The sequence below is a fragment of the Medicago truncatula genome, chromosome 4, assembly GCF_003473485.1.
Source record: "Medicago truncatula cultivar Jemalong A17 chromosome 4, MtrunA17r5.0-ANR, whole genome shotgun sequence".
Classification (NCBI taxonomy): domain Eukaryota; kingdom Viridiplantae; phylum Streptophyta; class Magnoliopsida; order Fabales; family Fabaceae; genus Medicago; species Medicago truncatula.
Window position 1 is genome coordinate 59,073,926 of NC_053045.1, and position 24,743 is coordinate 59,098,668.

The following is a 24,743-nucleotide window of genomic DNA, read 5'->3' on the forward strand; positions in this document are numbered from 1 at the left end:
AAGCTGTGCGTTGAAAGTGCATTTAGTCCTCAATGGTAGAACATCAATCATGTGCTACCTTTGGTCAATGCCTCTGCATTATTATTACGATGATCTTAATCATTTTTGTCAAGTAGTCTAATGCTAAGAAATTCACCTTTAAAGGTGAATAAATTAGATTTTTGAGGTTCGAACCCCGACCTTCATATATTATGCATTATCTATATCAATTGAGTTAAACTCACGATGACTTATAATCTTAATCATTATTAATATTTTTTACGTGTAAATATTAATCTCATAAATGAATTACAATTAATTCGTGTATTAGCCTATGCAGTTATTTCCTACAAATAATTCAATTTTGGTCAACTACGTATACTCGGAGAGATTAATATAAAAAGTCAAATATAAAGGATAAATGGATATAGATCTTCTCCATCAAATTGTCTACACCACTCTCTCAACGATTAATATAAATCATTTGATATATCCAACGATTAATATAGATCTTCTCCTGCTCTTTTTTACTCAAAATACCTTTGTCTTCATCATTTACCCGCAGCCAACGATGACAGGACCAGGCTCTTGTTTATGTCTGTCTTAGACTTGCCTTGCTCATGTCACGTGGCTGTTTTGTTACCTCATACGGTCAAAAACTTGCATATTTGTTGAAAGATAAAAACACCACTCTAAATAAAATGCTATGGAGCTATCTTCAAAATATGAAGTTTTCTTCTTTTTATTTGTAATCTCATTTCAATTTTATTGGTTCCGATTTCTCCATGGATGTGAATGTATCTTCATTCCAATATAATGAAAGTTTAAATATGAAACTAAATGAGTGATGTTGATTAATGATTATGATATTGTCAAAAAAATAACCATTAAAATGCCAAAGGTGTTTCATGCAAAAACACACATCCACAAAAGTCAATGGGTGTGTTGTAACAACACCGGGTTTTGCTAGAACACATTAGTCATTTTTATGAAGGTGTGCATTAGCATGAAACACCTTTTTAATTGGACACTAAAAATCCTTTTTTTTTTTTTTTTTTTGTGTTGGCTGCGTTATTGCTATTGCTCTTCCAGCAAAAAAGAAAGAATTTACAAGGTAGAGGCAGCCACGGAAGTAGCTGATGAGTCGCCACACAGAACCTTTAACTCATCAGAAAAATTGTTATACAATACACTTTAGCTCGTGACATGATGCCTCAGCTCTCAAAGCTGAAATACATGGTACACAGTACCCTTCTCTTTTCCCCAATTGAATAAATAAATAAATATACATATCAATGAGAATTGCAACCAACCAATCCATACTCCCCCCAAAAAATAAAAATAACAATACCTGCTCCTTTGAACAAACATTTAAAACCCTGATCTTTCGAGTGAATAATCTAATTTACACACAACACCGACAGCAAACATTAAAACAAACTTCAGTTTTGCTGGAAATATAAACCACACCCAGGGAAGGCATTCAGAAAACTCACGACAAGCTGCGACGGCAAACCTTGTCCTTGTATAAGCACATGATTGTATTTGTCTATCAAGGACAATACAACTTTCTGCTCATCAACGTCAAGCAATTGACCTGTAGGCATATCATGACAACAATTGATGATTAAATCACACATTTTTAGTCTATGATCAAGTTGTCAATAAGCAACCCTAAACTAAACCTGGGAGACAGCAAGTAAAGCTGGAACTGAAAATCCAAACATAATCATTTTCTCAACATCATTAATTTTCTGAAAATGATACTAAAAAATAAACTATTCTGAACGCTGAGATTCAACAACCTTAAGTCAAATTACACCGAACCAAGATACAACTAATAAAATTGATGCAAGTACCAAATAACAAAAATAGGAGAAGGCTTACCTAATTCCATATCCAGTTCTTGATCTTCGACCTCCCCCTCTTCAATAATAACTGAACCATCTTCCAATGCCCCGGCAGCTTTAGCATACCGGTCAAGAAATTCTTCTTCCGTTTCTTCATATTCTTCAACCTCAGAGTCCTAATTTAAACAAACCCGCATGATTAAGAACTGTTAAATATTAATAAACTTAGTAAGAAAGAGAACATGTTAATCACAGAACCTTGTAGACAAAAGGAGATATAAGTCTATGAAAACACTAAAAACTGATATACATTAAGAAACTGTAAAGATTAACCTCATCGTAATCTTCGGAGTCATCATCGTCACTATCCTCATCTTCATCCTCGTCATCTTCATCCTCTTCTTCATCTCCTTTCTCATCTTGTAATTCTTTCAACTGAATGGATACCTCCATTAATGAAGTGAAGCAGTTTTGAATTGAATCATCACACGACTTCCCTTGTTTCAGGAGTTGCTCAATCAATCGCGCCAGTGTCATCACTAAAATCCACCCAATAAATAAATTAAAAACACGTTTGTTAAAAACAACAAACTGTCTGACTGTGTGTATTAGTAAGGAATAAACAACAAAGTGTGCTACCACAGTACCACCAAACTTTTAGAACTTGAGATGATGCACCTTCAAACAATTTACAGTTAAAATGTCAACTATGTACGGTCGACATGAATTCAATGGAATATAGTGCCCCCAATCAAGGTGTATGTGACTAGATAAGTTTGCACTTAAACATTTAGTTTCACCACAAACAACTATAGCCAGAATATCAGAGGTTTAAATTGCTTAACAAGAGAATTTGGAGGATAAAATTGAGCAGGTGGAAGGGCGATCAATGGAAGCATATAATCAAGATATCTAATAATTAAGCAAGCCAATATTTAGAAAAAGATAATATTTTGTAAAACTGTTTGATTTAGTTTTTAAAAACAGTTTAGTTTTTTGGAAATTGAAAAAGTTAACAACTTGTTTGATTATGGTATTTTGTAAAATTGTTTTTGGAAGCTATTTAATTTCATTGTTTTTAAAAGTTTAAAACCAAAACACCTGAAACATTTTCTAGTTTCAGTTTTCTCTTTTTTGCACTTGATTTTGTTAGTCGCAAAAACACGGAGAATTGGTCATTTTCATTAATGGCATATAAACGTAATAATACGGAACTTTGTGTTGTCTTGCGTGTATGTTTTGAAGTGGTAGAACTATCATCAAACAAGTTTTTTTATTTTATATTCTCCAAAACTGTTCTCTAATCGAGAATACCAAACAAGTTTTTTTTTATTTGTTTTTTAAAAACTGTTTTTTAAAATTAATTAATTTCAAAAATAGAATTTAAAAACTAAAAACCAAAACCCATTCAAAAAGGCCCTAAATATTTTTTGAATTATAGTCAGAGCTGAAAGTAAATACTTACCAATTAACTTCATCTCGGACTCTGTTGTCAGACCAGTAGCCTCAAAGGAGCTGCTGGATACATCACACAATGCTGATGCCCAAATTGTGATACCCCCATCTTCACCTTTTTCCATTATACCTTCTACAATTTCAGGATAACACAAATAGCATGAAGATATAGCAAGCAATAGAGGCTTCCAAAGTGAATTGGGTTCGCTTCGAACTTCAACAAAGCGAGAGAATGCTGCCCGACTAAAAACAATAGCCAATGACTGCTTTACACCTTCAGTTTCAATTGAGTATGTTGGACAATGTAGTAATGCATGGACACATGAGCAAGCTCTATATGTGGCAGAAGGATATTGCTTAATAGCCTCACTAACAAACGTGGCAATTCCTTCTACAATTGAACGTTCAGGCACAGGTGGAGCTGGAGGGGGTGGAATCTCTTTTACAAGAAAGTTTTTCAGCTTGTATGAACCATCTAAATTCACAATTTCTTTAATCACATCAAAAATTGACAAATCCTCTGATTCTTCCCATGCATGCCACTCTGCAATCATTGCAGACCAAACTGACAGCAGTTCTGACACTTTAAGCTCTTGAATCAAGTGATTTCCATCAATAGATAGCATGACAGACCGTAACAAAGTTGACAAATCTTCTATGCATGATGAATTCGGAAAATTCTGGTCTTGTTCATCCTTATTAAATTCAGAAAAGCACTTCAAAAAAACTAACATCGAATATATTTCGTATGATTATAATGTATGTCTAAATTAAAGGCAAGTAATTAATATTAAAAGCAAAAAGCCTAATCAGCACAAACAGTTTGAATGTACAGAAAATAGGATCTAAACTAGAAGTGCATATAGTTAACGCAATTTATTGTCACGGCAGCTGTAAGACGTTTGAAAAGTTCCAAAAAGAGAATGAATTCCCCCTCACAAGTATTGTTTCAAGAAACCCATTCAAACTATCTTCTCAGCTTTCCTTCCCGGACTCTTAAGAAAATCAAATTTCAATTTAGCAAGGCGCCCAAACTAACCTGTGTGGATAAAGGTGTTAGCCAAACCTGCTGCAACAGTGCAGCAAAAGCTTTGCCAACTGCTGCCTGATCCACAGCCCATTTTTCATGCAAATCATTTGATTCAGAATCAGATACCTCAGGCCTAGAGTCTTCCCATGTCTGACCCATAACTGCCAGAGCAGCAATTCCACGCTCAACCACCTATTGAAGTTACATACTCAGATCAAAAGTAGTACTTGTGTTACCTCAACTTAATAAGCTAGTGACAATTTCAGCATGATAAAAAATAAATAAGAAATCTGGAATCATCAAACAAAGCAACTGATCAAAATTGCAAGGTAAATACATCATTGAAGACACCAAAAACAATGTGCTCAAGGTCACCACTGAGGCAACCTTCTACATTATTTTGGAATTTGACGCGGATTGAGCCATTGAGGCACTTGGAGGTGTAAATAAAAAAAGGAAAATGTAATGTTAATCAAATTGTTCAAACTACTATACTGGAAACCACTTATTCAGATAGAGATAAAACATGGAATTGGGTATTACAGGGTGCATAAGTCCCACACTGGGTAGCATGAGATGCTCAGTGGAGTATTCAAATGGTTTGGAACTTTTCCCTTGATAGCTGGCTTATAAAGGAGGGTTCTCCAAGTGCTTGAATGATTGTCGAATATTACCAGAGCTGGTTGACACTTGTCATTGTCTAGTGAAGCATTGTAGATCAGCAGACTCAAAAAAAGGTTTAGTGAAACATCGAAGAGGGTAGTTGCCACAACATCGGCTCTCAAGGGTGGTGCTATAATAAGGACTTGAGTATTACGGAGTGGCTAAGTCCCATGTCAAGTAGCATGAGATATTTGATGAAGTGTTTAAGTGAATTAGTTGTTTCCCTTTGACAGCTAGCTTTTAAAGGAGGGTTCTACAAGTGCTTTTTATGAAACATCAAATATAAATTATTCCAAATCAATAAAAAAAAAAACAAGGTCAACACACACCTGAGGCCAAGGCTCCAGACTGGACGTTAGCCATTTTGAGACTGAACCCACGAGAGATGGGATGATGTGTGGGATATGGACTGAAACTTTCTCCTCTCCAACTTCCATGATGGAAGTGAGAAGCTGAAATAAGATGGAGCTATCGCTCTCATCATTTCCAATGTTGCTAACTATTACTTGGAGAAGGGGTAGAAAATCAGGGGGCTTATAGTCATTCTGAAAAGAGAAGCAGAATCAGGTCAGTGAAAAAGGAAAAGAAATAACAACGTTCTATTGACAAAATCAGGGAACTAAAAGCTCACATCAAGTAGTGTAGTTATTGCCCCAGCAGCAGAAACCCGCACAGGATAACAAGAAGTATCCTGCTTATCCGGCATAATCAATGCCATATGCAATTGAGAATATACATCAGCACTCATCTCCTGAAAGGACACAGAAGGTTAGATACCAAGTTTTCATGATTATATCACAACAGATACATGAAAACAATATTGAAACTCCGTATGAAATCAAACTTGCTTGAGTTATGATAGCTAGATTGAGCGTATCTTACCTCTGGTAGACAGGAACCTAGTTCTCCAAGCACCCAGTTTGCACTAGCAATGAGGTGTGGTACAGAAACAGCTATGGTATACAGTGGTAAAATCCGTGTTCGAATGAGCATTGTTACAAATCCAGATTCTTGATCTTTCAAAAACTGTAAAAGAAGAGAGTTTTACAATATCCTTTTGAAAATTTAACTTCGAAAAACTTAAGCCTTTTTCAACAAAAGGTGAAACGTCCTCACATCTTGCAGACCGCCATATGCCATCAGTACCCCAAAGTAACTGCCATATATGATGATGCAACGAGAATAAGGTGCCATATAATTATTAATAAAAATATCAACTAAACTAATATATACAGGAATAAGGGACTGCTTATAACATGATACTGGCAACAAGTACAGGAGGAAACATTAAAGAAAAGCAGAAAATGAAAGGAAATAAGCACTAAACAGTAAATGGACACATACACAACAAAAACATGTCCCCTTCAATCAAGAACACTTTAAAAAACACAAACAAAAGACATGATCTCCGCAAGATATGTAAAGGCATCAAATGGGTATGTTGAGATATTGATATTTATTATATTTAATATAGTATGATCTGTTAGTATCATTAGGAGTTATGATAGGATTGCATTCATATTTAGATCAGATCTCATGTATATAAATAGTCGGTTTTCATTCCTTTCAATATTATGAGAAATATTCATATTCAAGATGGTATCTAGAGCAAGGTTTTTCTTTGGGTTCTGCCGACAAGGCTAACCCTAGTTTTTTTTTTCTTAGTTTGTTTGGTCTCAAGTCAGCTGTGAGAGCACAACCACCGCTGACAGTTGTCGGAGCCACCGACATAGACACGCGCTCTGGAATTAGAATCAGACAGCGCCGATCTGCTTTCCGCCATCAAACATCAATCGACGCGCTGCCTTCCCGCTGCTTTCAATCATCACCGTCATCATCTGCGTTTCAGGCTTCGTGGGTCATTCTCTGCTCACTTTAGTCTGCCACTTTTATTGTGTTTCATCTTGGTTGCTGCAGATTTGTCTTTGGACGTCATTCAAAGGTTTTTGGTTTAGTGGTATGATGGTTGTCCAACCAATTTTATCTCCGGACACTTTGGCTCTTTTTGGTAATTCTACAGCTTGTCTTTCTCACTGCGTTGGATCATGGATTTTAGATTTTGGTGCTTCCAAACATGTAGTCGGCAATCCCTCTCTTATCTCTAACTTGTCATCTCCAAATATACCTCATAGTATTACCCTTGCTAATGGTTCTAAGGCACAAGTTACTGGTATTGGTCAGGCCTCACCTCTGCCATCTCTATCATTGAATTATGTGTTATTTGTACCTGGTTGTCCTTTTAATTTGATATCAAACTCTCTCAATTGTTCCATAACATTTTCTTCCAAGTCTTTCTGTATACAAGATTGTAATACAGGAAAGACAATTGGAACAGGATCTGTATCACAGGGTCTTTATTACCATCATAGTCAATCATCCACTATTTGTGGTGTTTCTGCATCTCCAGATATGATTCATTGTTGTTTGGGTCATCCAAGTTTAGATAAGTTAAAGGTGTTGATTCCTCAATTTTCACATTTGAAGTCATTGGATTGTGAGTCATGTCAACTTGGCAAACATGTTAGAGCATCTTTCTCAAGCAGTCCCAATAAAAGATCCAAGTCTCCCTTTGATATTGTTCATTCTGATGTGTGGGGTCCTAGTCGGGTGTTGTCTACTTTGGGATATAGATATCATGTCACTTTCATTGATGATTTTTCTAGATGCACCTGGATCACTTTCCTGAAGGACCGTTCACAATTATTTGGTGCCTTTCAGACATTTTGTTCAGAGATAAAGAACCAATTTGGAAAAGGAATTCGAATTTTGCGGAGTGACAATGCAAAAGAATATTTTTCTGCACCATTCAACTCTTTCATGGCTTCTCTTGGTATCATACATCAATCCAGTTGTCCCCACACACCACAACAAAATGGCGTCGCCGAAAGAAAACATCGTCATTTAGTTGATACAGCTCGAACCTTATTGATCAATGCCCATGCACGTTTTAAACTTTGGGGTGATGCTATTCTCACTGCTTGTTATTTGATAAACCGTATGCCATCCTCAGTATTGGATAATGAGATTCCACACTCACTTTTATTTCCTAAGGACCCTTTGTACAGAGTCCCACTTCGTGTGTTCGGCTCTACATGTTTTGTTCATGATCTCACTCCTAGTCACGATAAATTGTATGCACGAGCTGTCAAATGTGTGTTTTTGGGCTATTCTAGAACCCAAAAGGGGTATTGGTGTTATTCTCCATCTACACATCGGTTTTATATTTCAGCAAATGTTACTTTCTTCGAGGATACACCATTCTTTGCTTCACCCACTACATCTAGTTCTACAACTGATGTTACCGATTCTCAGGTAATACCTATTCCTCTATTTCACCCAATATTTGAGCCATCTGTCTCTACTCAAAGTTCTCCACAGTTACAAGGTAACCATGAGTTCCGCCGTTACGGTAATATTTATGAGCGTCGACATGTTGAAGCTCCAGAAACATCTCCTATTGATTCTAATGATTCAGCTACAAAGACTATTGCTACTGATTCTAGTGATTCGGCTACTGTTCCAATCTCCTCTCCTATTGTGGTCCCACCCGAGCCTTCTAATGACTTGCCTATTGCTCTTCATAAAGGTAAAAGTCAACCTCTAATCCTCATCCTGTTTACAACTTTTTGAGTTACGACCGATTGTCTCCTTCCTACTTTGCTTTTGTTTCTGCGCTTTCATCTGCCTCAATTCCTAAGACAGTTCATGAAGCATTATCTCACCAAGGATGGAAACAAGCCATGATTGATGAAATGGTAGCTTTGGAATCCAACCATACTTGGGAGCTTGTTCCACCTCCTCCTGGAAAATCTGTTGTTGGTTGCACGTGGGTGTTTAATGTCAAAGTGGGACCTGACGGACAAGATCGATTAAAGGCTCGATTAGTGGCTAAAGGCTATACTCAGGTCTATGGTCAAGATTACAGCGATATCTTCTCACCAGTTGCAAAGATGACATCTGTTCGCCTCTTTATAGCTATGGCTGCCATGAAACGTTGGCTTTTATTTCAGTTGGATATCAAGAATGCTTTCTTGCATGGTGACCTGGAAGAAGAGATTTATATGGAGCAACCTCCTGGGTTTGTTGCTGAAGGGGGCGTAGTCTGGTGTGCAAATTGCAGAAGTCCTTATATGGCCTGAAACAATCACCTCGGGCTTGGTTTGGTTGATTTAGCAAAGTTTTGCAGCAGTTTGGGATGACCCGTTGCGAATTGGATCATTCTGTCTTTCTTAAATGTTCATCATCAAATCAATATATCTATCTTGTAGTTTATGTTGATGATATTGTGATTACCGGTAATGATTATGAAGGTATCAAAGCCTTAAAACAACACCTATTTCAAAACTTTCAGACTAAGGACTTAGGTCCTCTACGTTACTTTCTTGGGATTGAGGTGGCTCAATCAAAGTCAGGCATTGCTATCTCTCAGAGAAAATATGCCCTTGATATTTTAGAGGAGACATGCCTTATAGATTGCAAACCAGCCGACACTCTTATGGATCCTAATGTGAAGCTCCTTCCTGACCAGGGGGAACCTTATTCCGATCCAAGAAGATACCGGAGACTAGTGGGAAAATTGAATTATCTTACCCTAATGAGACCTGGCATATCTTTTCCAGTTAGCGTAGTAAGTCAGTTCCTTAACTCTCCGTGTGACAGTCATTGGAATGCAGTTGTTCGAATTCTTAAGTACATTAAAAGAGCACCTGGAAAAGGACTTGTTTTCACTGATAGAGGCCACACTAATATCGTTGGGTATTCAGATGCCGATTGGGCAGGAGATGCAAGTGATAGACGGTCTACTTCTGGTTATTGTATTTTTGTGGGTGGAAATCTCATTTCATGGAAGAGCAAAAAGCAAACAGTCGTTGCTCGATCAAGTACAGAGGCCGAGTATCGAGCAATGGCTCATGCTACAAGTGAGCTTGTGCGGTTAAAACATTTACTGCAAGAATTAAGTTTTTGTAAGGTTGGTCAGATGGAACTCGTATGTGATAATCAATCAGCTTTACACCTCTCCTCCAATCCGGTTTTTCATGAGAGATCAAAGCATATAGAAGTCGACTGTCATTTCATTAGGGAAAAGATTCTCTCTAGAGTCATCAAAACCTCATTTGTCAATTCTAAGGATCAACTTGCAGATATCTTTACTAACTTACATATGTGACAAGATGGATGCATATGATATGTATGCTCCACCTTGAGGGGGAGTGTTGAGATATTGATATTTATTATATTTAATATAGTATGATCTGTTAGTATCATTAGGAGTTATGATAGGATTGCATTCCTATTTAGAACGTTTTCATTCCTTTCAATATTATGAGAAATATTTACATTCAAGAGGGTATAAATTCAGAGAATATAAATTCAATTGACTAAACTTGGCTAAGAAATTCATTTAAAATGATTCAAAAACAAATAGGCAAAATTATTCAGTATTTCACAATTACATTGCTAGCAAGGAATGTGTAAAAAATGAACAAAGTAATTGGTCAACATAGGATGTGCAATAGATCTTAAAAGTAAGTCCATGTAAAAATCTATTTTTATTTTTATTTTTTTTTTGCAATTAATTGATCAGGTAGGCATATACATGTGAAGCATACATAAAAACTCACTCATTTAGGACTTTTTTTTTAGACATGTTGGAATCAGAAGGAAAGGGAAATTTAGACAAAAAAGGAAGCACCAATAACTCCCCCATAGAACGGCGCTGATTGCTTTTTTTGTTCTTTTGACCCTTTTTACGTTTGGCTGATAAACTGTCGATGGAAGTCTCCATTGGTGGCCCCTACAAAAATTAATGACCACATCAACTACGGTAATAACCAAGGGGCATAGCTCAGTAAATTTTTATCAAGAAGTAACCTTTGACATTGAAATAACACCAAGTAAGTTAACTGCACTTTTTCTGGAAGTGAATAAATCCTCCCTCCATCCACAAATTTCATCCTGAACAAAAAATTCCAGTCAGAAATCAGAACAAGTTATGTAAAACAATAACAAAAAAAATCATGTTCATACTATATCTGAAGGAAGATTCTTCCGTATATACTCATCAGCATCTTCTTCCCACTCCGACATGTCCTACATGTTACATTTCCATAAGACATTAATGAGAACAGGTCTCTTGAGAAAAAAAGTCCATCCCTGTTATTTCTACGAAATAAGAACTGACCTTCTCATTCATTACCAATGCTGGAAAGATTGCAGATTCCAATAGAGTTGTAAAATGAGGAGAAACTAACCTCCATCCCTGTGTTAATTGAAAAATAACGTATTTAAGACATATTCTGAAGAATATGTAAATTACAAAATTCAAAGCATCCTCACAATAGAAACTGTAATTGCAAATAAATTGCAATTGAATAAAATTTAAATAACTTACAGGGCCAGTCTCCAGCACATTTGAAATTACATCAAAACCTAAGGAGAGAATCCTCTCTAAAAGGAAAGGAAGTATCTGCAAAAGGAATGAGACTGTTCAGATTCTGAAATGTCGAAAAATAAGAAATATAATTACAAAATCAAGGCTGCACAAGTCTAGAATCAAGTTATAGATAACAGAAGATTCGCAAGCCGTGTGGAAAATTAATACAAGTGGTTAGCAAATATAAATGGTGAGCTGACACCAGTTAAAGGAAGTATATTCGTTAGAATTTTGGTAGTCCAGGTACTGGAAATAACAAGCATAACCATTATTCAAGCCAACAACAAATCAATTATTAAGAACAAAATTAAGAATATTATCTTACGCTGGTATGTTTGCTAAATTTGACTATGTTTAGAGCACAATTTATAATATCTGGCATCAACCTGAAAATAGAGGATATATTTCATTATACAATATCATGCTTATATCCGAAAAATTAAAATATTCAGAAACTTTATTACTTGTCAGAATGTTTCCTATGCCGTGTGACGAGGGAAGAGAAAATAAGTAGACTTCTTTTTCCAGACTTCCATCTAGTCAAATACACATCTTCTTGAGTGACTGTACAATCAAAACTCAGACAACTCAAAATGCTCATTAGATCCCTACTAAGCGAATTCAGTAGAGGAGCTAGAGTTGATGGCATATAGGACTTTACCTGTAAGTAGGAATGTCCGATTAGAAATAAATTCAAAAACGTCATATTAATAATGGTATAAAATGTATTTAGCACATAAAGACCGTAAATTCAGAAGGAGGAGAGAAAACTATGCATACGATCATGAACCAAATACCAAAAGTGAAATAAAAGGTTACAATAGCTGAAAGGTTTCTTTTTCACGAGAATAAACAACTTCTCACCAAGGCCATCCCGAAAATTTTGGAGACCCTGTCCTAATTTTAAATTTTCAGCACTCGGAATTATTATTAGAATTTAGGACCTCAGGAATTATTTACTGCCATTTGTAATCTACTTGTTCGGATATGCGGTACGGAGCCCTTAAAGTATTCAATACATGGTATATACATAGTCGGTACGTTATATCGATAATCAGTACACAATGAATAAAAAATATCAACAACATTTACCGAAAAAAAAAATTATCAACAACAAAGCAAGTGTTGAAAAATATTAATATATCATTAATAAAATTTAACGTTGACAAACATAATTTGTTAACAAAAAATAAAAGCTCAATTTGAATGTCAATCAAGTGTTAAATAAGTATATTTTATATTTAATTATTAGTAATTAGTAATTTATAATATAATACACTAATGATAGTATTTTTAAAAATGTAATTCAACTTTAAGAGAAGAGGAAAAAGTAAGTAGTTCGAAAGTGATGGGTAGAAAAAAAAAAGAATAAGATAGACCGAAAGTGAAAAGAAAAGAAGAGATTTGCAATGTATGCATAATACATACCGGATACCTTAAGCCCCACATCGGAGGTGTTGAGTAAATAAGGGGGGGAAATTGGATATAAATATGAACTAGTGAATAACTTTGTAACGTGCAGTGAAGAACGATGCACTAGTGGTGTGTTGGTCTTACGCACATTAAAGAAGCGCTGACCATCTTCCACAACCAAATGCAGTAATAAAATTATAGTAATTAATCTGAGAGAAATTTAGGCCCTGATCCCATTTAATTTTTATTCCCTGTGCAAAGGGCCTTGTTGCACAGCCACAGGGCCGGCCCTGCTTCTCGCAATGCAGCAGCAACTGACACGTATCTATACTTACTTTAATAGCTATTCCTAGTTCCTAGTCTAAAAAAAAGTATAAACTGTTGGAAGATCAAATTAGAGAAAATTAACCAAAATGAGAAATATTTCGTTCAAGGACATTAGCTTAAATTACTCAACAAACAAACGGTCAGCCTTCCATCTCAATTTCATCCACATATAATTTAAGGAAAGCATGTGTTGTTATATCATAATGAACTGTGCTGAGCTTTGCATGTCAATATGGAATTTGTTAGAGAATAGTAAATAGTTTATTATGTGTTATTGAGCTAGGCTCTCTTCTATACTCTTCAGTTTTGAACGAGAAAGACATTCAAACAGTAGTAAGTCTGTTTACATAGTTCAAAAATCATCTTTCAAAAGCAACTCTGTAATATTGACATGGCTTGTGTGCAAAAATTCAAAAAAATTGGGAAGAATTTGCATTGAGACTTCAGAAATGCCTATTGAAGGTGATGAGCAAAAAATTAACAATTCCGAGTTATTAGACAATAATAACAAAAACTATTCCACAAGTGGATCAACATCAGGAAAAAAACCAGAAAATAACTGAATAATGTTGTTTGGATTAGAACTGTTTCAAAAAAAAAATGTTGTTTGGATTAGATGCTTTAGCATATAGACATGTCAAACCATTACCTACGTATATCAACAAGACGACAACTATAGACATGTCAAACCATTACTTACTGCAAAATGTAGGCATTTGCATATTGTGAGGATGGCTTTCTCCATTTCTCTGTCAGCTGTGTCATGGTTAGCTACGGCCTGACTCATGCATCATAAAATCAATCAGAAGTGAATTTCATGAGAAATAGCGAGTAAAGCAAAAAAATATATATATACCTTTCCAACAAATTGATGAAATACACCAAGCAAGGGCACGAGAATTTCTTTTGATACGAGCTCCAATTGTGGTGGTACGGGCTCCTTCGGAACTTTGGGATTCAAAAAATACTGCAGAAAGTGCATTAAGATATAAGGCAAAGCACCCCCATTCTTCTTCAGAAAAAGGTAAAGCACCCCATTATGATCTCTACTAACAATACGACAACAATAACAACAACAACCAAGCTTTATTCCACTAAGTGAGGTCGGCTACATGGATCAAATTACGACATAATTTTCTTTCATATACCATACTGCATTCCAACTCATTGATCTCTAGTCTTTCTTAATAGTTTCTCTTGTAGTTTTTTTAGTTCTCCCTCCGCCTCTAATAATCTGACTACCCTCTATTTGGTTTACTCTCCTTACTATAATATACAGAGATTTTACACAAATTGTTTTATTATAAGTGACAAGCACTCAGTTCACATAAAAAGCACATCATGAACAAATTACATCGATTAACAGAAATTTCCAAATTATCAAAGCCACCAACAGTGAATTTCGATTACCTGAAAGGGTCTAAGAAGCGCATGAAGAACAATAAGTGCATTGATGGTATTCCATGTGGAGTTTGAACCATTGATAAGATGGCTATTCTGAATAGCAGATTGCAGATTCGGCACAAGTTCCGGCCATAAACTATGTTTCACAAAATCAGCAGCAGCAACGATTCGGAACTGCCACATCGAAAAATCTTAGAATACAAATAAATAAACAAATCAAAGCAAATCCAACTAAAATTAGAGATAGTAAAAAAAAAAAAAGAAACACCAACCACTTCAACTAAAATCTTGAGAACAGGAAATTCAACTCGAAGCAAAGCTTGCATAAGCTGATCCTTAAACTCCTTGCTAACATTCGAAGGTGTGGCGCCGGTGCTATCAACATTGCGTCGCGTGTGATTTTTGAGATAGGTAGCAGCAGCGATTTTCTGACCTTGATTTTCACCTCCTGTTGAGAATTGAGAATAAGATCAATTGAAAGTAGTTAGAGAAAAAATGAATCGGAGGTGGAGGATGAAGATTTGGGAAAATTACCGGCGGAAATGGAGAGGAGATGGAAAGGGAAGTGAGGAGCGACGGAGAGACGGTCGAGCTCGGAGGTGGAGGTGTGAACGGCGGTGGCGTCGGGGCTGAGGGTTTGGTTGAGAAGATGAGCGATGAGAGTAATCTCCGCCATGGAAATTCGTGGTGTTGCGCACAGCTCACAGATACTTTCCGCAATCTGAAAACCCTAGTTTCAGTCTAACGTATTGGCGGGAAGGGAACATTTCTGAGTATATATTGCTTGAAAAAATATATATTTTGTAATAGAGAAAAAGAATATGCTGTCAAAAAAATATGTAATAAGCGAAAAAAGGAATATTTGAAATTAAAAAATGGAGATGCGGGGGATCGAACCCCGTGCCTCTCGCATGCAAAGCGAGCGCTCTACCATTTGAGCTACATCCCCATGTTGAAATTACATCCTCTTGATCATTAAAATATTATGTTATAGAAAAACCGGATAGCATGGTTGCACATAGCCGTTCGTTTTGCTTCGGAAATAAACACCATACTGGGATTGATAAATGTTTTGTAGAGTCCTCTGACATTGGTAAGAATCCTAGATAAAAAAAAAAAAACTGCCAAACAGGTATTGGCTTCATAATCACTTTTCATTTTTCTCTTGAAGCCTTCAATAGTTGTAGCAAAAAATTGTTCGATAACCTTACCACTTATTGAGTATAATATATAAGACACGGGTATTTGTCAAAGTCACCATTTAAGAAATGAACCGTTCTGTGGTGAAATTCTAAAATTCTCTCACTGATTACACTCTTACCACACACAACTAGTTGGATATTATGCAACAAATCTATCTATTAGTTGTACAATATTGAAGATCTACCAATCATCGAAAATTAAGCTACTTCACAGCTTCATGGAACCCAAAAGTATGTATGTGACACATGTACACTCAAAAATTTTCAAACCAAAGATGACCTCATTGAACTACATCATTTTCAAGCACCTATGTGACGTTTCTGACATGTGCATTTAGAGTATCTTTAATGATTTTTTATTTTTTGACAGGAGTATCTTCAATGATGAATTCTACTAAAGATTATTTTTTAGACCGTTTCTGGCACGTGCATGTTGACCATCTTCAATGGCGAACTTCACCAAAGATTATTTTTTGGATTCCATTGAACCACATCATCTTGAAACAACTTGTACAATTTTTTATTCAAATGGTGTAATCTTTAAAAAGGTTCCACAGCTTACCAAACATATTAATATTTCATTTACAGAAGAAAAAACATTGAGAAGTGTGAAGGATGAGTCGCTTCGGGAGAACAGAGTAACTCCAAGTTGTCCTACTCCTATAAAAAATTTGGCAAAATACTCTCCTTTTAAAATTACATGTTAGCGTACTCATATCATTTGAGATGCTCTTAGGCTGTGCATGTTAGCGTAGCATTTATCCTTACAGCATGTGATACCCCAAAGGACGGCGGCAGAAGAAGATTATTTCTCATGCATCAATATCAACGAAAAAAATGTCAACTAAAATGTAATCTACTAGTTATTATTGTACCAACCAATTAAAGTTGTGACTGATAACATAAACTCTAATTATGTTGTAGATCGGCAACATGAGGGCAACAAAAGTATAAGTCTGTTATAGAGATAAAATCGAACAATTGGCTTGAACGGCAATATAACATAATTATGATTGTCATTCTCTGTTATGTTAAACTAAAATGTAGTAATAGTTGAACGATTACATTAGTCCATTTGTCATCATGCTCATTGTGAACATGTAAAAACAGAACTAGCTACTTTATATCACTAGAGAGGTACGGTGTCCAATAGTCTCAATTCACAAAACCTACAACTACACGAGCTCTCTTCATTGCCCTCCAACAAAAGGAGTGGAGCACAACTAAACTTAAAATTGATCTCAAAGTAGCCCTATCACCATGTGAAGGAAAACTACAACAAGCAAAACCACTTGGTGCCTTGTCCAAGGAGCATTGTACACTCCTTCTGATATCATGCTTCCAGTTCCAGCAGCTGAGATACAAAATAGAATACAGAAACTAACAGTTATGACCAGGGTTTGGTAGCTCAATTGGTTCAATCTCAGAGTTAAGGATGTTGAAAGAGTAGATAAAGAAGAAGATATTAATCTAACAACTAATAGAACTTAGTATTCCTACTGTTTTCAACTAAAAAAGATAGTAACATTGTCACCAACAATTTTGAAAGAAAACAAAATGCATCTAAGTTTAGTTTTAGCATCTAATATACTAACATTTCACTCTGAAACCAGTTAGTGCTGTATGATTCATATTATTTCTTTAAAAAATAAAAATTGATAATCTATTTTATAAAATAGTTTTGAAATAACCAAAACAGAATTACATAATCTCAAACTAGTGTGCTATACAACCCTGTTCATATTAACTAGCACCAAATGATTCAGAATCCAAAGAAGAAACCAAGTAGCTTACCACATCCCCTTGTTGAATTAGTGAAACTTGAGCAGAGACAAAGAAGAGCTTCAGTTTCAGTATCAAACCCACAAATCCCACCAGATTGTCCACAACTTTCACATCCAGTATCAGGCACACTAAAAGAAAGTTTAATCCCATAAACCCAATCCAAAGGACCAACACCTCTCAATTTATCACTATTAAACACACTAGTATAATGTGTACAATCCAAAATGTTCATACTCATAAACTTCATAGTATTATAACTTGTGAAACAACAGGGTGGTGAGCTATTTGTCATCAAATGAAATACCCTAAAAGCATTGCAGCCACCATAAAGTTCATCACAAGTGTGTCCTTCAAAGTTGAAGCAAAGGTATTTGTAATGGTTAAGAACAGGAGAATCTATAGAGCAATTTAACAGAACAAAAACAGTGTCCTGTGATGGAGGGATAATAGCAGATTGAATATCTGTCATGAGAAAATCATGATGAGGTTGAAGAATGGAGCATGTGGACATTGATGGGTCGTAGAGTACCATGGATTTTTTGTTGTAGTCAATGGATTGAACTTTGTAAGAACCAGAAGGAGTTTGAAAGAATAACTCAGTGGTTGTGCAGTTGAACATGTTTCTGAACTGTGGTGCTCCACAACCATCTTCTAAAGAGAATGGGTAGTTTATGGGAATGGTGCCACATGAGGTTTTGCAGGGTGAGAGTGTGTGAATGGGAATGGCTTGTAGTAGTTGTAGATGGAGAGTTAGTAGAATGAGTTTGAAGATTGTGAATGGTGTTAGAAGATGATGCATGATTGACAAGTTAGAAAATTAAGCAGAGAAAGCAAAGAAAGAAAGAAAGAAAGAAAGTATGGTTTGGAGGGTGGTGAAAAGGGGAGTAACTTTGGGATGGAAATGAGCGTAAATTACTCGAGCATGGGTTGAAATTGAATAGCTTTATGAACGTTGGACACAGGTTGTGATGCACTTGGTAGGTGGGATCCACATGTTGAAAATTTGAACAAAAGTGAATATTTGTGATCAGTTATCAATGTTTTTGTTTTGTTTTTAGAGCCCGCTCGGAATCTATATGCAATATTGCAGGAGGAGCTATTCCACATTTCCATCCATTTGGTAAATTTGACTCTGACACACGTACCAATGCATATGTTTTATTTTGATATATTTAATTCTCTACTAAAAAATATTATAAAAATTTAATATTTTAAAAATATTCATCGAGACGAATCCAACAACATCTTACATGATATTATTTATCTTTGTGAATTAGTAGAAAAGTATTGTCAACTAGGTCATCTATTAAGGGACGGAGGGAGTAGTACTAAACATTATGATATTGAATTTGGCAGGAACAGACCCACGCAGTCTAGCTCCCTTTGACGTTTTTTCAATCGTTTCACCACAAGTGAATGCAAAAAGAAGGATCAATGTTACTAGTTGTCTCTTTTCAATATTTTCTACAACACAGTTCCTACTTCCTACAATATTTTCTCCAACACTGGTCCTTTTAGTTTCGACCACCTAACTTGGACCAATTTTTTTTAGAATTCTGCTCTTCTTCCAGCATATTTTGCTCGTACTCAACTGGAATGATAAGTATACCTCTGCGCTAGTTAACTGAAGCAGCGTTAGTTAACTACCGCACCTTATAGGTTCTGCGTGACTTAAGTGTATATGACAGCAACAGAGACAAAACACTTCACTTTTCCAAAACATCCAAAATTCGAAAAATCTCCCCCCAAGTCCGATTTTCACCAAATTTGATTCGAAAGAGTGTAGGACAAAACATATGTAAAAGCTAGAAACAATATTTATATCAGTTAGGCAATGATAGGAAAGCAACGCTTGAACTGGACGACCAGCCATGTTTGAACAGTATGTGTGACGAATTTGTTTGAAAAAGGCAAGATTATTAAATGAGAAGGTCAAACAATAAACACTTTGATGTTGATTTAAGAGGCACTATTCCTCTTAAATGAGAAGTTCAAACGATTGTCTTTAAATGATGAGAGAATTTTCAAATTTGAAATGAATGACAAAGGAACATTTAATGTGTGCCAAATGAGCATTTAAGAGATTGATCATAAACGAGAAGGTTAAACAAATGCATTTAATCGGGGAGGAAATTTTCGAATTTGAAATGAATGGCAAAGGAGCAATTAAGAGATTTATCTTAAATGAGAAGGTCAAACAATTGCATTTAAATCATGAGGGAATATTCAAATTTTGAAATGAACGACATTTATTGCGTGACAAATTGGTGAGAATGTCAAATGTTAGAATTTATTGTGTGGCAAAGGATAATTTAAAAGATTGATCTTAAATAAGAAGGTCAAACAATTGCATTTAAATGAGGAGAAAATTTTCAGATTTGATATGAATGGCAAAGATGCATTTAATGAATGACAAAGGAGTGAGAAGGTTAAATGTGAGAATTCGAAATGCTTTAAGGACATTTAAATGAGAAGGTCAAACAATTAAATTTGAAATGAATGACATTTATTGCGTGACAAAGGGGTGAGTAGGTCAAATCTGCGAATTTATTGCGTTGGAATGGGAGGGAAAAAGTTAGGTTAAAATTAGGGTTAAAGTATGCAGGGGGGTTAAGCTTTAACTAGTAATTTTACCCCGTGCTACCGCCCTGGACATTAACATTGGAGAAGCTGATATATTGCAATATGATCTATTACATCGAAGACAAAATGATTCAATATTTTATGTCCTTAGATCACACACCCGTGCATCGTACGGGTGAGATATATGTAAAATATGATCACCCAAGCACCGAGATCAATGTTATAGAAATCACGAAGAACACGTCATCCTTTTGTCAAAAAACATATACCATCGATCCTTTTCACATAACCCTGAAATAAAACGAAACCATTAAACAGATTCAGCCATATTACTATATTCGTACTCAAGGAAGAAAAATATAAATGCATACTTACATAATGAGCATCAAACTCCATGCAATATGTTCTATATTTAACTCGCAGTTCAATGATAATCTTATGCAATTCGGTAACAAGTTGCAGATCTAAAGAATCTTTAAAAAGAACATAAGTAAATATTCAATTAATCTGTCAAGAAAATATAAGTCAAACCCAAGTGTCGATGCATTTATAATGTTTAATGAGAACAAAAAGTAGAATACTTATAGACATCTTTGAATTTTAAATTCTACTTCACAATTATCAAACCATATAAACAGACACCCTCCAACTCTTACGACACAACTTTTGTTACGTTGCCACGCCAGCTGCAATCCCATTTTTGAATAGCAAGAAATAAAGGATTCCACAATTTCCGCTCACTGTAATCCTTATGAGCCATCATTGTTCATGTGTTTTTGAACCTATATATTTTAGCATGGTTGCATTAGAGTCTGCTCCAACGCCATAGATTTAAACACACTCAAAAGGATGACCAAGTCCTCACAACATATGTGTCATTCTTCCTGCACCTAATATTAGTAAAAGATATCATATCACTAATAAAAATGTTTTAAATTTGTCCTTAAATTTGATTATGTCTTCCCTTAAATTGAATTTATTGTTAAAAAATGGTATAACTCATTAGCTTTAGCGACATATATATCAATTCCAATAAGATGAGATTCGTCAAATTATAAACATCATAAACACCATAAAGAAATTAGTGTCATAATCTGTAATGTAAAAAACCAAATAAATTGTATAGCAGCATGATTTCACCAACTCAGTACCATACCAGAACAACACATAAGCTTAAAGTAAATTACTACACAAACTGTACTCACAAAAACTACTTGAAGTTAAACCATGTATCAATTCTTCATTCCATATTGAGTTTACTCCATTGGTCATGTTATCTTTTTAAAAATACATACTTTTCCTAGCAAAAAAGTGATTATTTTTTTTCCAATAACATCTTCAAAAGTGAAATTTTGATTATAATTTTACCTTGAGTCGGAATCGGTGACTGATTCAGTTGCGGTGCCAGAGAGATGCAAATGGTCTTTGTTGGAGCTGTTTTCCTTGAAGCAGTTACAACGATTACGACCACGTTTTAGAGGCGGTGTCAAGTTGTGTGGTTATTCCACCATCCCTAAAATAAGAAGAAAAAAAACCACAGCACAAACTTCATAAATAAATAAAAAATAAACCTGTCAAATTTAACAAAATTTATAAATCAAAAGTAAAAAAAAAAAAATGAAAGAAATGGTGGAGGAAATTAACATCTCTACGTAAACTAAATCGTTACAGAACATTTGAATTGCATAGTTGCTATTCCCGATAAAACTAATTAAATTTGCATATGCATAAGCACCACCTCTATAGTACATAAATAAAAGATATAATCTAATTTATGGACTAAGATACAATGCTATTCAACAAAAGAGAAAAACCTTTTAAATTAAGCAAAGTAGTATTGCTATTCTAATAAGAGAAAATAGCAAGATAGATATGAAATTCAAAAACAGGACGAAGATCAAAACTGGAGTCTGAAATTTATGCAGAACTATAGAATTGTAAGACACTACCTCTAAAATCAAGTCTGTGAATGTAAAAATGCTATCTAAATCCCTTCGCATACATGTCAAGACAATTAAAAACAAAGTCAGCTCACCTTAACAATCGCACAAATGCAACATGAGTCACACTTCAAATCCTATTATTTCATTTCAAACAAAATTTTTAGAGCATAATATATGCAGCACACAAACAAAAAATATTTATAAACTAAAACGAAATATAAAGATATACACAAAAGAAAATTTCCAGTGATATCACTACAACGTGAATAGCAAAGAGGACCTATTAGTACTAACACATACTTCTTTAGACACTCTGCACATATATCATGAGATCCACTATGACACTATACTTGCACCAATAAACAAAAATGATACGTTAAAAGAAGTGAGAAAGGATGCATTAAAAAAAGTGTCCAACAATACGGCCAAAGAACACGCTTATTTGCGATCTGAACTGATCACAATCCACCGCAACTGATGAATTTAGGACCAATACGGACTACGACAAAATTATAATATGATTGAAACGAATCAGCGTCCAGTGTTCGAAAGGCACAATTCCAAATAGAAATCTAAATACTTTCACCTTGATATTCTTTACTGTTGTGTCGGTCGAACGAAACAGACACATGAAATAATATATGTTGTACGCATAAACAAATGAACTTGTTATCATATTTAATAGATTCAAAGTACATCAGAATGGGAAATACACAAAACCATAACTTGAACATTCACCATAGATGGCTCGACAAACATAGAAAACAAAAAGACTTCAAGCAAACATAGAATATCAGCTTCAACCGTGACTTGAAAACACAAAAAAAAAGCTAACAGAACATCTGCCACACACTAAAACACTCAATCAATAAAACACAAATCACATAAAAATTCAAACTTTGATCAAAATAACTTACCAAAAGAAGTGCATCAATTGAAAATCTCAAGAACAAATCAAAATAAAAAACCTAAACTGAAAGAAAAAAAATTGTAAAACTGAAAATTACCAGATCTGCTATCTTGGGAGACATTGAATCGCGAATCGTTCTTGATATTGAGACGGTGGAGGTGAATGCGACCATCAAAGAAATTGATTCAGGTTCTAAGAGGTGTTTGATTATGTTGTTGTAAATGTCAAAAACGATAAGAGGTTTCAGACATGAGTTTTTAGCAGAGGTGAGAACCGGTGAAGCCTCCGGCGTAGAAGGTGCCGGTAGAGTGGTTAATCAACCTATCATACTGCGAAATGGCCACCAATATTAAGTGTCTCTTTTTAATTTTAACAATTTTATGCATTGCTTCGATCGTGGTTTCAGGTAACAAACAAACTTCATACCTTAATTATGGTGGATGATAATGTGTGAAATGAAGTTTGAAATAAAAAATCATTTTCGTCTAGAAAAATCATTATTTGAAAGAAAAATGAGTTTACGCGCTTTCTTTACTTTTGAAATGTTGAAGGTTTCTTACAGGAAAATATCCAATATATTGTTTTTCTTAAAATGTTATTTCACTTTATATACATTTAGCCTCCGAGTTACGCTCTCAATCTGTTTCAGTTTAGCTTGACTTTGTAACACCATAACTTGATAGTTATAAGAATATCATTAGTGTCATTTTTATTAATAATATTTTCTCATTTATCAAATTCAAAGAATACAATTTTTTTGTTTTGTTTTATGCTTTTGAGATTCATAGTCCAAGTTTATTTATTATACAGAGATATCTCCTAATTGTTCTGGATTGTATATCATCATATTAGATAATGTCTTTTTTTTATAAAATATATATAATATGTCTTTTAATCTATTAATTATATTAAATTATTCATATGATATGAAACATTTTTTTTTTGGGTCAGGATACGAAACTTTTTATCAAATAATTTAGTGTTTCATATTGGAAAAGATTGTAGAACCTTCAATCAGCAAGGACAATCTTTCTCTAGTTTTGCAATATAATATTTTTGATGAAAATTATTGTTTTGATAATTGTGAATTTGTGATGCACATACAATGTCTAATGACATCTTGATTAGCAGGAAAAGTTTGCCAAGATTATGCGGCATGTCCGGAAAGTAATTTCCAATGTTGCATTATATGTTCAAATTCTGGTCATCATGGTAGATGCGAAGGAAATAAATGCTGTTGTGATGCGTTCACCTCTATGCAAGATGTTGATAAAATTGTATCAACAAATATTGTCATTCTAATCGTGTAAGAGTCACCATTAAATAATAATTTAAATTTTAAATGTCTCGTATAATGCTTCCACGCCAAAAAGAAAAAACACCTTTGTTTCATGTTATAAATTATTAGTCATTTTAAAATAATAATTGTTATATTTTATGTCATTTTAAGGTTTCACTGAAAGCATTATTTTTTTTTTCTAGTATGATCTTAATCATTTTTATCAATAGTCTAGTGACAAAAAATCACTTTTAAAGTGATAAATAGGATGTTCGGGGTCAGCAGCGGAGCCATAAATGTTGCAAAGTGAGGGTGCCGTATATATATAATTTGTAGCATTAAATATATATTAGACAAAATTACATAATTCGTCTCATAACTTAATTTTAAGTCATACTTTTGTCTTTTATCTTTTTTATTTTTTTATTTAGTCCTTTATGTTATAAAATGTCAAGATAGTTATCTTTTTTCTATATAAAAAAAAAAA

At 34.6% G+C, this 24,743-nt stretch overlaps 2 protein-coding genes, 1 long non-coding RNA gene and 1 other non-coding gene across 4 annotated transcripts; all 4 read right to left on the reverse strand.

Annotated features, from left to right (window-relative positions):
• Nucleotides 1–1,085: 1,085 nt before the first annotated feature.
• LOC11425381 (importin beta-like SAD2 homolog) lies at nt 1,086–15,334 on the reverse strand. Its single transcript, XM_039833115.1, has 21 exons — nt 15,089–15,334; nt 14,827–15,002; nt 14,561–14,728; nt 14,007–14,117; nt 13,851–13,928; nt 11,875–12,071; nt 11,736–11,796; nt 11,369–11,443; nt 11,159–11,236; nt 11,005–11,067; nt 10,849–10,932; nt 10,599–10,771; nt 6,094–6,133; nt 5,860–6,003; nt 5,609–5,728; nt 5,307–5,522; nt 4,324–4,506; nt 3,295–3,979; nt 2,163–2,368; nt 1,867–2,005; nt 1,086–1,576 (listed from the first exon to the last, which is right to left on the reverse strand). The coding sequence occupies exons 1-21, from the start codon at nt 15,228–15,230 to the stop codon at nt 1,422–1,424; spliced, it is 3,294 nt and encodes a 1,097-aa protein (XP_039689049.1). The 5' UTR covers nt 15,231–15,334; the 3' UTR covers nt 1,086–1,421.
• A 96-nt stretch (nt 15,335–15,430) lies between these two features.
• TRNAA-UGC (transfer RNA alanine (anticodon UGC)) lies at nt 15,431–15,503 on the reverse strand. Its single transcript has one exon. It is a non-coding gene; the product is annotated as a tRNA-Ala (tRNA).
• Nucleotides 15,504–16,707: 1,204 nt separating this feature from the next.
• LOC11439386 (uncharacterized) lies at nt 16,708–18,553 on the reverse strand. The gene is made up of 2 exons (XM_003609802.4): nt 17,551–18,553; nt 16,708–17,110 (listed from the first exon to the last, which is right to left on the reverse strand). Exons 1-2 carry the CDS (start codon nt 18,338–18,340, stop codon nt 16,998–17,000), a joined length of 903 nt encoding a protein of 300 aa, XP_003609850.1. The 5' UTR covers nt 18,341–18,553; the 3' UTR covers nt 16,708–16,997.
• A 295-nt stretch (nt 18,554–18,848) lies between these two features.
• Nucleotides 18,849–23,530, reverse strand: LOC112421180 (uncharacterized). The gene is made up of 4 exons (XR_003011309.2): nt 23,075–23,530; nt 21,493–21,637; nt 20,500–21,014; nt 18,849–20,415 (listed from the first exon to the last, which is right to left on the reverse strand). It is a non-coding gene; the product is annotated as an uncharacterized lncRNA (long non-coding RNA).
• Nucleotides 23,531–24,743: the final 1,213 nt, after the last annotated feature.